The sequence below is a fragment of the Rhincodon typus genome, chromosome 4, assembly GCF_021869965.1.
Source record: "Rhincodon typus isolate 14 chromosome 4, sRhiTyp1.1, whole genome shotgun sequence".
Classification (NCBI taxonomy): Eukaryota; Metazoa; Chordata; class Chondrichthyes; order Orectolobiformes; family Rhincodontidae; genus Rhincodon; species Rhincodon typus.
In genome coordinates this window covers 71730865-71745921 of record NC_063335.1, presented here as the reverse complement: position 1 = coordinate 71745921, position 15057 = coordinate 71730865, and the positions used below count along the sequence as shown (strand labels likewise).

The following is a 15057-nucleotide window of genomic DNA, read 5'->3' as shown; positions in this document are numbered from 1 at the left end:
AACGTCAGCTTTCCTGCTCCTCTGATGCTGCTTGGCCTGCTGTGTTCATCCAGCTCTGCACCTTTAGGATCGATCTCCTTTTTCTCACTCTCCCTTCTTTCCTTGCTCTGGTGATATAGACTATTTGACCTGTTGTGATTCAGATGTCTCTGGGTTAGGTCATTGTTTTTAGCCTTCCAGCAAGGTGCACTCACCAAGGTAACTCTTTGATCCTTAAGGTGCATTTTAATACTCCCCTAACAATATCAGTTCTCTTATTCGCTTGTAAGCATAGTGATTGTGTTTTTGAAATGTAATACAAATGAAGGAGTAAATGAAGGATCATTTGCTTAATGATCTCATGTGGCTTCGTTTACAGCTGAAAATAAGGCTTACAGCACAGTCATCTCTAGGCACATCCTTGACCTAGTGTGCTGCATTGCAGAGTGACCATGGCCTCTGATCAAATGATGACATCCTGGCCCTTGGTCCATCTACGTATGTACCTCTTAAAACAACCCCACTCTTTAAGAAGTAATGCAAACGTATCCTTTTCTTTTCCCCAAAGATCTATGTTCAGCCCTCACCAACAGCCTTTTTGATCACTGATGATTTCGCAGTTGGATTCACAATTTGTTGCTTACCCTAGCAGCCCATGCTAGCCAAATACAGGTCTTTCAGCCTTGGACTGACATGACAGCTAGCATTCATACCTACAATAACTCAAATTACAGAAAGCGCAAGCACCTCCCTCTAATTTTCAATTATATTACCATTAGCATCAATTAATGCGTTCTGTATTGCCAATGTCCATAACCATAATGGATCACTATGACTTCAATACTGGCTCATTTTCTTAAAGCTTCTTCACCACGTACAAAGCTGCAGTCAGCAGTGTGATGGAATACTCATTGCCTGTCTACAACAGTACTCGCGCAACTCAACACCATCCAGGACAGGGAATTTTGTTTGTGGGGCACACCTACTGCCGTACTCATATTATTCATTGTCTTTAATCATCACCACCACTATTATTGTACAATGGCTATGTTATGTAGGATCTATAATTTGCACTGCAGTAACTTGCTAAGTTTACTTCAACATCAATTCCACAATCAAGGCAATTAAAATTGCTCAAAAAAGAATTAAATTAATGCAATTCAACTGAGATCAGGAGAAAAGGAAAGATTTAAAAATGTTTCAAAGAACAACCTAGACAACAACATCAAATATTTCATTATATTATTGTAACAGTAGAAAGGGAGTTTACCAGAGAATGGATGAGTTACTGGTACAGGAAGGAACCACTGCTAACTTATTCTCCCAAAGGGAATTTTAATGGTTTAAGTCTGGGAAGTGAACATGAAGTGCTTTCAGGCAAAGAGGCTGTAAATGCAATAACTACAGACTTGGCTGGTATTTTAGTTGTAGATCTCAAAGATGAGGAGACCAAAGATAGAAAGTCTAAATGTAAAATCTATGCAACACGTTGTAAAAAAACTGGGGGGAAAGAAAGGGAAGAGAATCCCCCAATGAGACCTAACTGGGAAATGTAATGAAAGGGAGAGCTGGATTGCACAAATCTATGTGTGTATGTCAAAAAAGGTGTATTCTTTTCTTTCATTTCCACAAAATAATTCTGAAAAAAAGTTCAATTTCTTTCCTTTAAAGTGGGTAGATCTGATGCACAGTTGTGGCATAATAATTGATTAGGTGATAAACTGTCTTTCTTACACATTTTTCAGCATCACAAATGGAATGTTATTAGGACAAACAACTTTCTCTGTGGTCAATGTGCTCAACTGTTTCATAATGTCACATGGAATTAACCAAATTGACAAAAACACTGGCATCCATGAAGGTTTGGACTGCAAGAAGAATATTGAATTGGATTGTTCACTTGCAGATTTAGACTGAACATGCATCCAAATACTTCCAATGCTGCATTTCACACACCTTGCATGCTGAACTGCAGCATAGTTAAGAGAGGGGAATGTATGTGGGGCCTTCTCTTTCTGGTATTTAACTCAGGTGACCACCAGCACTTTGACTCTGTATGTTGGAGTTGCTGAGCTTTGCTTTAAGAACAATAAAAGCACACACCAGAGACCAGCACACTTGAAAACTTCATCTCTATTGGGTCCACAGTCTAACCACGCCAAATCCAGGATGATGACGTTCAACCCTGTTTTGCCTTTTTATCTTAACCATGCAAAGTCCAAAGATTTGCATGTTAGGTGGATTGTCTATGCTAAATTGCCCACTGTGTCCAGGTTAGGTGGATCAGCCATGGTAAATGCAGGGTTACAGGGATAGGGTAGGGGGGTTGGTTTGGGTGGGATGCTCTTTGGAGGATCGGTGTGGACTTGATGAGTCGAATGGCATGCTTCCACACTAGGGATTTCTATGTAGGTTCTAGTTTCACTAGAACTGATGCCCCATTCTAAGGTATGCCTGGTAAACTCCTGGCATGTCCTTCAATGGTGTCCATTGAACTAGTCTTGGTCTCCTCATCAGGTACTAATAGATGCTAAAGTGGGATATGCCAGCATTAAATATTAAAGATAGTGGTGTAAAAGTCAGTTGGTCTTGACTCACAACATTGTACAAATGCTCCTAATGTAATGCTTTACTCGTGTTTTCACCTTTACCAGGATTTCTTTTGTTTCTCACTTTGTAATTACCACTTATCTCTGTATCACCTCTTCCATTCCTTTTATTTTTGGTGTCTGCTTATCAAAATTTTGGGATCTTATCATCATTTTAGGCTTGGCTTGAAAAAATATTAAAGTATTTTTAATACCACACTCTAGCTTCTGAATAACACTAACGCAAATAAACAACAATGCTGTCCCCCAATGCTATGGAATCTGAAATAAAAAATGTCTGATGTTACACCATACTAATCAGGAAAAAAATTCACGATTCATCATTAAGAGGGGGTCGCATGGTATATTTACCTTGACGTAGGAAATAGACTTTGCACTGTGGCGATAAATATAAGAACAATAAAAGCACACACCAGATTTGACTTGAAAACTTCATCTCGCATCTGTGAATACTGCAAGAAAGAAGAACAAAACATTAACAGACCACGTGTTGCAGGTTTCATTGTGCTTTGTAGTGATTTATCTGTTTCTATAGGGTTTCTGGGAAATTACCAAGATAATGCCTACAAGTAAAATGAGCTGGGTCAATTAAAAAAAAAGAACAATACTAAATTTCTAAAGGTATTTTCAGGGTTACTTTACAGAGAGTTTTAAAATGTTCTGAAAAGTAACCAAACCCAATGGATATACCATTATAATAACCAGTCCTTGATTAATACATTAATATTATCTTCCTCTTTTAACTATCTTTCCTTTCACACTTTAATCGTGTCTCTATTCATTTTACCAAGCACTTTAAAACTTTGTGTGAAAGGTATGCAGTAATAGAACTATATACTTTTTGAATTTAAAATTTTGTGATTGCATCTTTTCCCTTAAAACTTTTACATCTTTGCTTCCACTTAAAGTGTCCTTTTTGCTAATGCTGCCAAAATGTGTATTTGTGGGCCAGCTACCTTTTCCTCCAGGCTGGATTCTTTAAACATCAGTGAGAAAGGCTTGATATGCTCTCTTCTTAATTTATCCCCACTCCTTAAGTCGATGATATGTTCTATTCGCTTGTTAATTTCCTCAGGCCCAGATTGGACATGCAAAGCTTGTGCAAGGTGGTTTGGAAGCAGATTTATTGAATTTCTTGTTAGGGCAGCCAGAGTCTAGGGAAAGCACATGCAAACAGAATAAACCCCGCTAGACCTCTGTTCAATTGCATTACAGTGAACAGTTAAAGGACATGTGACAAGGCAGAGATGATCTCTTACGGAATTGAGAAGAATCTGATTTTACTAACAGATCCCAGTTCTACAGGTACTGCTTCCTTAATATGTAGGATTGATCATTTTCACAGCATGTCTGCAAATTATCCTCTAAACCACACAAAACAATGTGTCATTTTGACAAAGCTGCCTCCATGATTCCATGTGTTATATTACAATTTCTGAGATAATATAAAATTTCAATGCCTTCAATTTCATTTTCCAATGTTTATTTTTCTAAATTTACATTTTTTTTGCTGAATGATAACAGTGAACAAATTATCTTGTTTGAAATGGTGAACAGCCAATCGTGACACAAAAGTATCAAATGTTGAAGGATCATTAATAAACAAGGTGGGGGTATTGGAAAAAATTGAAAGTAAGATAAAAAAGAAAATCCTCCTTTTAACAGAAAACTACAGTTTAACTTGATGTAAATTATACAGGTATCAATCAGATTGATTTTTTTTTGCCGACAGGGTGTGATTTAAACACAACAGAACTTTTAATAAGTGGTCATTATCTGTTTGCAATCTGTTTAATATACTTTTAGAGGCTAAAATTAATCTTTGGTGACAACACACAACAAATGTATGTTTAACACTGCCTTCCATTTTATTTTCCATTGAAGTCGGTGTTCTCTAATTTGAGTCCTTTTACTCTATTCCTTATCATTTACAAAAAAAAGGCAACTTTGTCAGACAGTTACTTCCATATTTCTAGATTGGCAAATGAATGCCTGGTGCACCATACTCAAAATGAACTAGGTAATATTAAGTGTATTCTTCTCCCCCCAGGAGAAATTGTCCTTTGTATTTATATTTCAATGTAAAATTTTAATATTTTAATTAATTACCCATAATTTTTCAATTGACATTAACCTTGCTTTGTGACTGGTCCAAAACAATGGTTTAGTTTAACAGTAACAGTAAAGCTAACTGGTTATTAATCAGTATTTTTTCCAGCCAGGAGTTAAAACTTTGGCAATATACAGCCGTTAGCCATGACCTCAATGCAGCAACATGGAAAGCAAACATACCTAAAGATATTGGCACTTTCTCTTACTTTAGATATGTTTGCTTATTTCATGGTTAAGAGGATAAAACACATACATACCAATCTCAATTAACAAGTGGAAACCTTGTCAAATCACCTTTAAGCATGTTACAATGCTTCGCAAACGTGCACTTTAAAAATTCAGACATGTCTTCAAACCGATATTTGTGAAACTGACACTAAAGATTGTTTCTGCAATATCTTATTTCACAAGTTTATAGAAATGAATTGCTGTTCAAATGCTTCATACTACATAAGAAAGAAGGACTACCATAACTGATAGTACATACAAATGTTGCCACCATTTTGAAAGGGTGATAGCTCAATTCACAATCACTTAATTTCTAGACCTTGTGTTCGATCCTAGTTCCAATGTTATGAGCACTTCCAAAATGAGTCAGATGAAGGCCCCAGAAGACACAGACCCACAGCATAGAAATTAAATCTGGCTTTGTTTTACTTTGTTCAGAGGCTACACAAAAAGAGAGAACATGAGAATGGAAATGTGGCACTACTGAAGGAAAAGACTTTCTGAAGTTGGGGTAGTGGCATACTACTAGGTAGAAAGAGGAAGCTAAGCAATGCAGCCATTTAGCCTGTGACATGTAGACCTTGCAGAATGAGAAATGAGTGTAAAGTCTAAGTCCTGAGTTGTGGATTGGTGAACGCAGATATTAAAAAATGACTAAAGCAACAGAAAACTTACCAAAGTGGAATCAGCTGAAGTCAATATTTTTACTAAATTACTTGCGTTGCGCTCCATTTGATTATTGTGAATGCTTCTCAGCTGGTTTTATCCTTCAGATAAATGCATTGTGTGATCACTTATTAGGTTACCTGCATTTTAAGATATTGATTTCCTGCTATGGACTATGGTTAAGTGCCACAACAGATCCCGTGTAAAGTCAGAACGACATCACTTTAATCATTTAAAACAAGAATAAATCCACGAGGCAGGGATTCCACAAGAGACAGAATTCACTGTGTTATCAAATTCCAATAATGGGCAATCTACATTTCACAATTAGGGTAATTCCCATGTTTTCATTGTATTTCAAGGATGTCAAACCTAAATTATTAAGATGAAAGGAAAATGTGACCTGGCAATCTATTCTATCAGTTTTGTTTTAATATACAAGATCAACCTAGAATAATTTCAAGCAACCAAAGGAGTACTAAACAGCTGAGAAATATTCACAACAATTATAGGGAGAGAACTACTTTCCCACAGGGACTTAAGTATGAGTAAGAGCTGACATAAGAATTTTATACAGTAATGGTTGTAAACCACTTGCAAACAGCAACACAAAATTAGATAATGCAGGTGTAATCATTCTCTGACAACTTTTAAAAAATAAATGCAATGATTATAACAACAAAACCAACTTAAAATTTGGAGAAAATATAATTGCCAGTTATAAGTAATATATGTTCTTTGAAGTAAAACCTTTAAACATGCATCACTAGATTACTGTTGCAGTAATTGATAGCAAAGCTGAATATTGCCAGGCATTCTTAGAAATAATCAAAATACATGCAAGTTGTAGAAACAATGCAGCCATTCCATTGACTGTTACTCATTAAGCATGATTATTCGATGATTATTGACCAACTATATCTACTGAAGATGCTGCATGCATGGTCCTATGTTACAGATTTGGAGCTGCTTATTGTGCTCTATCCTTACAGTGCTGGACAACAATATCCGCGTTTCCAGGTTCAGTGGCAGAGCCCAGCTTGCGGATACTGTATCTCCGCAGGCACAATCATATTACTTTTTTGATCAGGTTGCCATGAACAATATGGTAAGAAATTCCTCTGAATTATTGATTTTCTCCTTTCTTTCATATTCACCAACTAACCAGTCAGCCCTAGCAGCTGATTTTCAAAAGAAGCTGACAAAAACATGACTCTTTCATACACGTTTTGATATCACATAATAACTACTTCTGTCTCATTATTAAAGCAGTTTGGACCATAACAGACATTTTGCAGCATTCTGTAGTGTGCTTTTTATCATCTATAAAGACAGGTTTATAGCAAGGTTTTACCACATCTGATTATGGCCAGCCTTCGAAACTGTCATCATCTATTTTTTTTCCTTTTCCCAGATAATGGCTGCTCTGTGTACTTCCAGTACTTTCTCTTTTTAGTTCCCATTTTTGGCATTTTCAGTTTCCTTTCTATTTTACCATTTCATGACATTTTTGGGTTACAAGTTGGAACTAAATATTAATTGGAAAGAATTTATCAACAACAGCAATTGATTAGTGACTGAATAACTGGCTCCCTGAGCAATAATCAAATCGTTATTAAAATAGCTTTTACAAAGAATATTCCAGGATAGAGCATTACAAGGCTCTTATCCTTTGATACCATTCTTTTGACCTGCTTATAGCCTGCTGACAGTATAATCAACTTGATCACATATAGATAATGACAAGGGCACTGTAGATATAGAATAACCAACGATTGTAGTTTTCAACAAAAGGTTTGAATAATTTGTTTTTCCTTCTATCCTGGTTTGCATACATAACTGCCACTGCAAAACATTTCTGTACATCAATCTGACAGAAGGAACAGGGCACTATCAGTAATTACTAAAACCTTTTATCCAAACAACACCTGACTCCCTCTGACTTGGCCATGCTCTGATGCTGAAATTTATTGCAGAATTTCATGTTTCCTATAGGAATCACTGACTGTACTGGATCAGACAGAAAAGGCAAGTATAAAAGATGAATATGCTTCCAACTCTTTCCATCCCAATTCAGAGTGTCAACATGACTTGGTGGCAGCACTTCCATTTCTGAATCAGATGAAAGTGGGAAAAGGAACAGGAAGAGTGAAGGGGAAGATGAGAAAAGGGACTGAACAGAAGTGATTGAAGAAAAAGTTAGGGGAAGAGAAATGGGACAGCACTGATATGAGAAACGAGAAATGGGGTTGGGGAGGGGGGGAGAAGAATCGAGTGTAAACTAAGGGAGGGGATGGTGTAGGGAGGGCATGATGTGATAGGGAGAGGGAAAGAGGGAACTCACTAAGGTTCTATGAACTGCACCTTCCAAAACTGTTACCTTGCTAGCTAGAACAATGATGGAAGAAAATCCATGAAAACACCAGCATGTGCAAGATCCTATCTAAGTCACTCATCATCCTGACTTGAAACTATACTGTTGTCTTTTCATTGTCACTCAGACAAAATACTGCAACTCCTTCCCTAACAAAACTGTAAGTATATCCATGTGGGCTGAACTGGTTCAAGAAGATGGCTCACCACCACTTTCTTAAGGATGATTGCTTTGAGGGGAGAAAAGAACAAAAGTTTATGAATGCAGGGTAGTCAGTGCTGCAGGATTTTTAACTGTTGAGGAAATGCTTAATTTCATGATTTACTCAGGAACTGATTTTTTAAATATAAAGTAAATAGGTAAAAAAAACTGGTAAGAGAGACTGGTAAATATTTCTCAGATAATTACCAATCAAAGGCTGGTTACTCTGGAAGAAGCTTTAATTGTTTCATAGTGAGGCTTCTGCCCCCATCTGAAGAGATTTGAGATGTGCAGGGTTTGAATTAAATGGAATATAATGGATAAGAGTGACTCCAATGGGCACAGAGACCTCCAAAGGTGGGGATGAACCTCTTTTTGTGATTCCAGTTTACCTTTTCAGTTCCAACAGACCTTGTAATCATTCTGAATTCAAATTATTAACATAGATTAGAGACAGTATGTCAAGAGTTACCGAAACACAAAAATGGAATATTTCCAGAAGTTGCTAACTGGTTACTGTGCCTCATATATCTTAATCCTGTCATTTCCTTAAGAGATTTCTTACTCTTTTGAATATGGTCCTGTCTTCCTTTCGAAATATGGCCAGTGATTATCCATAGAATTCTTCATAATGAAATAAATATGTATTATTTACATATAATGTCTTACAATAACATATTTGTAATCTTATAAAGATGTGGTTTACAATAATACCTCTGCTATCAGTTTCAGTAATTTCAGTAAACAACAATTTCACTGTTAATTGTTATTAAGGACTCATATTTATGATATAATCAACAAGTAAAATATGCAGATTCATTTCTCAAGTATCCGAACACTTAATGTAATAAACAATTAATCATTAATATTGGATAATTTAGTTATGAAATTCAAGTGATTAATATTAATTAATTAATTTATTTAACACATAATTAAATTTAATATATGTTAAAATTATCAATAGAATGAGTAACTTAATAACAAAATAGAATGAATTTCTTCCCCCTGCCCTGCCTCCTTAGAAAGCATGGACCATGCTGGAGATTAATGACAGTTTTGCCCCAATTAGGTTCTGACAGAAATGAACACTTTGCGTATTTCAGTTCTGATCTCCATTATGCTATGCCAATCTCCTGATCAATTCATGCTAGGTCTCATCACTGATCCTTTGGGAATTCATGGCACCATTGTCTTGGTCAATCCATAGAGAATAGCTCCTTCTGTGGGGTGCCAGGTGGGCAAGTAATGCCAAATCTACACAGAAGCCAAGCAAACAGCTGACATCTTTAAGAGGAGAGGGTAGGACTTTCCAGAAACAAAATGAATCTAAGCAAAAACAAGTGACTTTAACATTTAAAATAATTGATTTCAGATAACAGCGTTCATTGTGCTGCAGCTCCAAAACAGGACTGAGTGGTGACCATGCCTTCATTTCCACCTAACTCCATTTTAAGCAGCACAGGAAAGGGTACAGGCGGAAATTTGATCTTCACTGATCAGTAGAAAAGCAGCTTGCCCTCTGCTCCCCTTTCAAAGTTCCCAAAGTACTATTCCCTCCATGATACCCTGGTTCATTTCTCAGTCATACCAAACATCACATCCCCATCTCTGGTCCCATTCCATGCAATGCAGGAAATGTAATATCTGTCCTTTTACCTCCTCTCTCCTCAGAAGGACCTGTTCCTCTAGTGATTCCAGTTTATGTTATTAACAGTGCAACAAAGAATAACCACATGAGGCTACTGTAAGATTTGACTGAAATAACAATCTCCTCTACCCTTACAAAGTAGTTACAATGATATTTCAATTGTCAAGTGTCAGGTTAAATCTGATGAGATTGTATAAGATCAAAGGAGTACAACAACTCTGTGCAAGCAGATAGGATCCTCCATGGTACTGAAACATGAGAATGATATTCTAGTTTTTTTATGACAGCCCTGAGGATGTCCAGAATTCCAGAGGTGAAGTAAGAGTGTCAGCACTTGACATTAAAGTAGCATTTGACCAAATAGGGCATCAAGGAACCCCAGCAAAATTGGTGTCAATGACAATCAGCGCAAACTCTCTGCTGGTTGGAGTCAAACCTGGCATAAGATGGTTATGGTTGTTGGAGGTCAGTCATCTCAGCTCCAGGACATCTCTGCAGGAGTTCTTCAGGGTAGTGTCCTAGGCCCAATTATCTTCAGCTGCTTCATCAATGACCTTCCCTCCGTCATAAAGTCAGGAATGGGGATGCTCGCCGTTGATTGCACAATGATCGGCACTATTCACAACTCCTCAAAACTGAAGCAGTCAGTAAATGCAACAAGATCTAGACAACAGCCAGATTTAGGCTAACAAGTGGCAAGTAACATCCAAGTCACACGAATGCCAGGCTATGACCATCTCCAATAAGAGATGACAATCTAAACACTACCCCTTGACATTCAATGGTGTTGCCATCACTGAATTCCCCACTATTAACATCCTGAAGTTACCATTAACTGGAAGCTGAGCTGTAATCATTATATAAATACAATGGCTACAAGAACAGGTCACAGGCTAGGAATCCTGCATTGAGTAACTCACCTCCTAACTCCACAAAGCCTGTCACCAATCTACAAGTTACAAGTCAGGAGTGTTATGGAATACACCCCACCAGCCTGGATGAATGCAACTCCAAAATCACTCCAAAAGCTTGACACGATCCAGGATAAAGCAGCCCAGTCGATTGGCACCACATCCACAAACATTCACTCCCTCCACCACCGATGCTAGTTGCAGCAGTGTGGACCATCTCCAGGATAGACTGCAGAAATTTGCCAAAGATCCTTAGACAACCCCATTTCAAACCAATGACCAGTTCCATCTTGAAAGACAAGGGTAGCAGATACATGGGAGTACCACCAGCTACAAGCTCCTCTCCAAGCTACTCACCATCCTTACTTGGAAATATATTGTCACTTGGTCAAAATCCTGGAATTCCTTCCCTAATGACATTGTGGGTCAACCCACAGAACATGGCCTACAACGGTTCAAAAAGACTGCTCCCACTACCTAATCAAGGGCAAGTAGGGATGGATAATGAATGCTGTTCGAGGCAGGGATCCCGATTTCCTATGAGTGAACAAAAATAAGGATTCTTTGACTTTGTCTAGCTTTCTCAGGATACTGTCAGCAACAGTCAAAGATTAAGGCCATCCCACAATGCCTTTTGGTCCAGAATGTTTCACATCAACAAGCGTATTCCTGACAGTCCCAAGCCAAAAATCTTTCAGGTGCAAGGGACAATGTCTGCAAAGCTTTTCATCAATAATTTGCAGTCCTGTACAAGCCTTTTGAAGATATGAACTAATATCCTGCATTCTTCCAGATGATTTCATTCATCTCTTTCTCCTAATCTTGAAAATACAATCCAATAAATTCATGGAATCTTATGAGGATCTGAGTGATGTGGGCTATGATGAGAGTTGTGGCAGAATTGGACAACAAGTCTGGCAAGACCTACCTCAATGTCAAGTTCATCTTGCTCCATCTTTTATGCTTTTGCTACGCAGCAGTGAGTTGCTAATGAAGGGGGATTATTGCTTGTTAAGCTCCTTGACAACAGCCCAGCTTATCTCATTAATATATTTTAAGTCCGTAGCTCACTAAACCCACTAACAAGCTAGGTGTTGAGAAAACCTGATGTGGAAATCACAGCAATTACCTGGTAGATTCAACTCATCGCTTGTTCCAGAAGTTGCCTATGACCAAAGTGCAGCCTGGGCCACAATCCACGATTCCAGCTGCTCACATCCTTCCTCCACTGACAGTAGCACAGGGTATCGGGCAACCAAACAACATGACCATCTTCTTGAATGGACTGCCAGTGTGCTCTGGAAGAAAAGGGCTCCTCTGCAGGGCACATTGGCAACTTGTATTGAAAGGCTGCAGTGAGGGTACTTTGCCCAGAGGCACAAATGCCAGCTCATAGACTGCACTAAGCTGCATTCCAGGGCAACTTGTTCACTCCCTTAGTATTCACTTAACATGGCTGGGAAAGGGATAAGGGATGTTCATTAAGGTGCGGTTGGAGTTGTGGGGGAGACAGTGTGTGACCACATCAGTCACAATCACCTCACATACCAGCAGTTGGCCAGGAAAGGCAGGCGGGTGTAGGCACAAATGGACAGGTTGGGTGAGCACTTGGGGAAGTGTGAAGCCTGTGGGGTTTACAGGATGGGCTACTTGGAAAGAGATGTGGATGTCTGGGATCTTACCAACATGTTCAGACTGAGGCTGGAAGCCACTGGCAGTGGATCACTCACTGTCGTCTTCCATGGTGGCAATATTCCTGGTGGAGCCCCGAGTGCTCAAATTCTTTCTGTGCTGGGGTCTCTTGCTCCTAACCCCATAACCTTCAATCAGCTCTATGGAATTGTCCAACCTCTGTTCTCAACTTCAGTTTAATGAAGAAAACGGCAGAAACATCTTCATGCTAATTAAGGCCCTGAGGACTGCAAAGTTAAACGCTGCAGGGAGGGAGATGGGATTACAACAGTGGGATCAGGCTCACCTCCCAATTCCCATCTGCAACATGAAGATTCAGCCTAAAGACTATGTCTTCATCCCTTCCTCTAGCTATGTATCTATGAAAACTCTGGTGTTTTACCATCACCATCAGTGAGAAGTTTTCCTCGAGGTTGCACACTGGTCTGATTTGGACACTGTCATTCTTTCATTATTGTTGGGTAAATGTCCTGGAATTTCTTAACTATTATTAATAGCAACTACAAGGGACTAGAGTTCAAGAAGGCTCACACTACATTGGGAGAGTGGTCCTTGGAGCTGGAAGTGTTGGTCATGACGTATAGAAGTACCAGGAATAATGACGCTGTCTGAAAGCACTAAGAATTAAATTCGGTCAGAGATCAGAATGGAATGCACCAGAATTCTGAAATCTTGGGATAGATATGATGATATGTGGGACCATTAGCTGGGAGCAGGTTTTCAGGATGCCACAGGGAAATGCAGCTTCTTAAGGAGCATGGTAACAGTCTGAAGACGTGGATATTTGGTGTCAGGATGAGAACAATCAGATGTGGAGGGAGAAGACATAGGTGCTCAGCTGGGAGAATCGAGTTGCTGGAGCAGGTTTCTGAAAATGTTTACTGAGCAGTGAGTGAAGTAGACCTGCATTAATTAATTTATTAATGAATAGTTGTACCGATTTTAAAAAGTTTAAGATGTTCTAGTCTGGTCAGATGATCATGGGAGAATCGTAGAGAAAGGTAAACAGCAGGATGAGATCTTTTAGGAGCTTGGGCAAGTAATGCCACAGCACTTTGTTATTGAATGAGTAAGAAATGACCTTAGAGATTAAGCTTGAAGAACTGGGTACTGGGTAACTAGCACCAGCCAGCCTCAGAACTCATAGAATCATGAATCATAGAATCCCTTCAGTGTGGAAACAGGCTCTATGGCCCAACAAATCCACACTGGCCCTCAGAGCATCCCATCCAGACCCATCACCCTAATCTACACATCCCTGAACACTACAGGCAATTTAGCATGGCCAGTCCACCTAGCCTACATGTCTTTGGACTGTGGGAAGAAACCAGAGCACCTTGAGGAAACCCATGCAGACATGGGGAGAATGTACAAACTCCACACAGACAGTCGCCTGAGGGTAAAAGATGGAGCAAGATGAACTTGACATTGAGGTAGGCTGCAGTGCTAACCACTGAGCTACTGTGCCGCCCCATGACCTCCACCATGATATCTGTGAGAGAGGAAAATCCATCCAATACTTAAATAACAAATCTTACAGCAATGTGAGTTCATTGGAGCAAAGGTGTTCCTCTGCATTCAGGAGTTTGGTGACATGAAATGTAGGTTTTATAGGGTCATTGTATAAGGAAGACAGTTGACCTATCAGAGATCTCTGTCGAGCAAACTGGCCAGTCTTATTCCTATGATTGCATCCCCGTAGCCCAGCAAACATATTTTGCTCCAGTGCATATCCAATTTCCTTTCAAAGTAATTCGACCTCTTCACTCCAACACCTTGTGGATGACAAGTTACAAGCCTTAACCACTCACTGCATAATAAAGTTCTTCCTTATATTCAGCCCTTGTTGAAATACTTATATCAATGTCTACTAGTACTTGTACCATAAGCCAATAGAAACAGCTTTACTTTGTTTACCCCATCCAACTGTCTTGTACACAACTATCAAATCTCTCAACAACTCCAGCTTCTCCAACTTAACCTTGTAATTAAGCCTGGAACTAAGCTTGGAACCAGCCTGAAATCCCCTCTGCATCCTCTCAAGAGCATTCCCATCCATTCTAAATTGTAATGATCAGAACTGGATGCAGTGTTTTAGTTGTGACCTAATCAGAATTTTACAAAGGTTCAGGATTACAGAATTCCTGCTTAAGTAGTGAAGAAGGTTACCTCGGAGTACAATGGGATCTTGATCAGATGGGCCAATGGGCCAAGGTGTGGAAGATGGAGTTTAATTTAGATAAATGTGGGGTGTTGCATTTTAGTAAGGCAAATCAGGGCAGGACTTATACTGTTAATGGTACAGCCCTAGGGCGTGTTGACAAACAAAGAGACCGAGTGGTGCAAGTCCATAGTTCCTTTTAATGCTGATTAATGAGTAGACAGGGTGGTGAGGAAGGTGCTTGGCACGCTTGCCTCCATTGGTCAGTGTTATGAGCATAGGAGTTGGGAGGTCATGTTGTGGCTGTACAGGACATTGGTGAGGTCACTTTTGGAAAACTGCGTACAATTCTTGTCACTCTACTATAGGAAGAATGGTGTTAAACTTGACAGGATGCAGAAAAGATTTACAAGGATATTGCTGGGACTGGAGGGTTTGAGCTACAGGGAGAGGCTGAATAAGCTGGGGCTTTTTTC

At 39.1% G+C, this 15057-nt stretch overlaps 1 protein-coding gene across 3 annotated transcripts in view; it reads right to left on the bottom strand.

Moving 5' to 3' along the window:
- adcy8 (adenylate cyclase 8 (brain)) overlaps positions 1-15057 on the bottom strand; it is a 104547-nt gene that overhangs the window by 52217 nt on the left and 37273 nt on the right. For 2 of the 3 annotated variants that reach the window (XR_007261930.1, XM_020514206.2), the window contains exons 8-9: positions 3545-3742; positions 2940-3040 (exon numbers count right to left, since the gene is read on the bottom strand). Coding sequence is in view for 2 of the 3 variants with exons in the window: in XM_020514206.2 (XP_020369795.1) it covers positions 2940-3040; positions 3545-3742 (299 nt within the window). In the remaining variant the exon portion in view is untranslated. The remainder of the gene's footprint in view (positions 1-2939; positions 3041-3544; positions 3743-15057) is intronic. The other variant, XM_020514207.2, reaches the window with a different exon arrangement.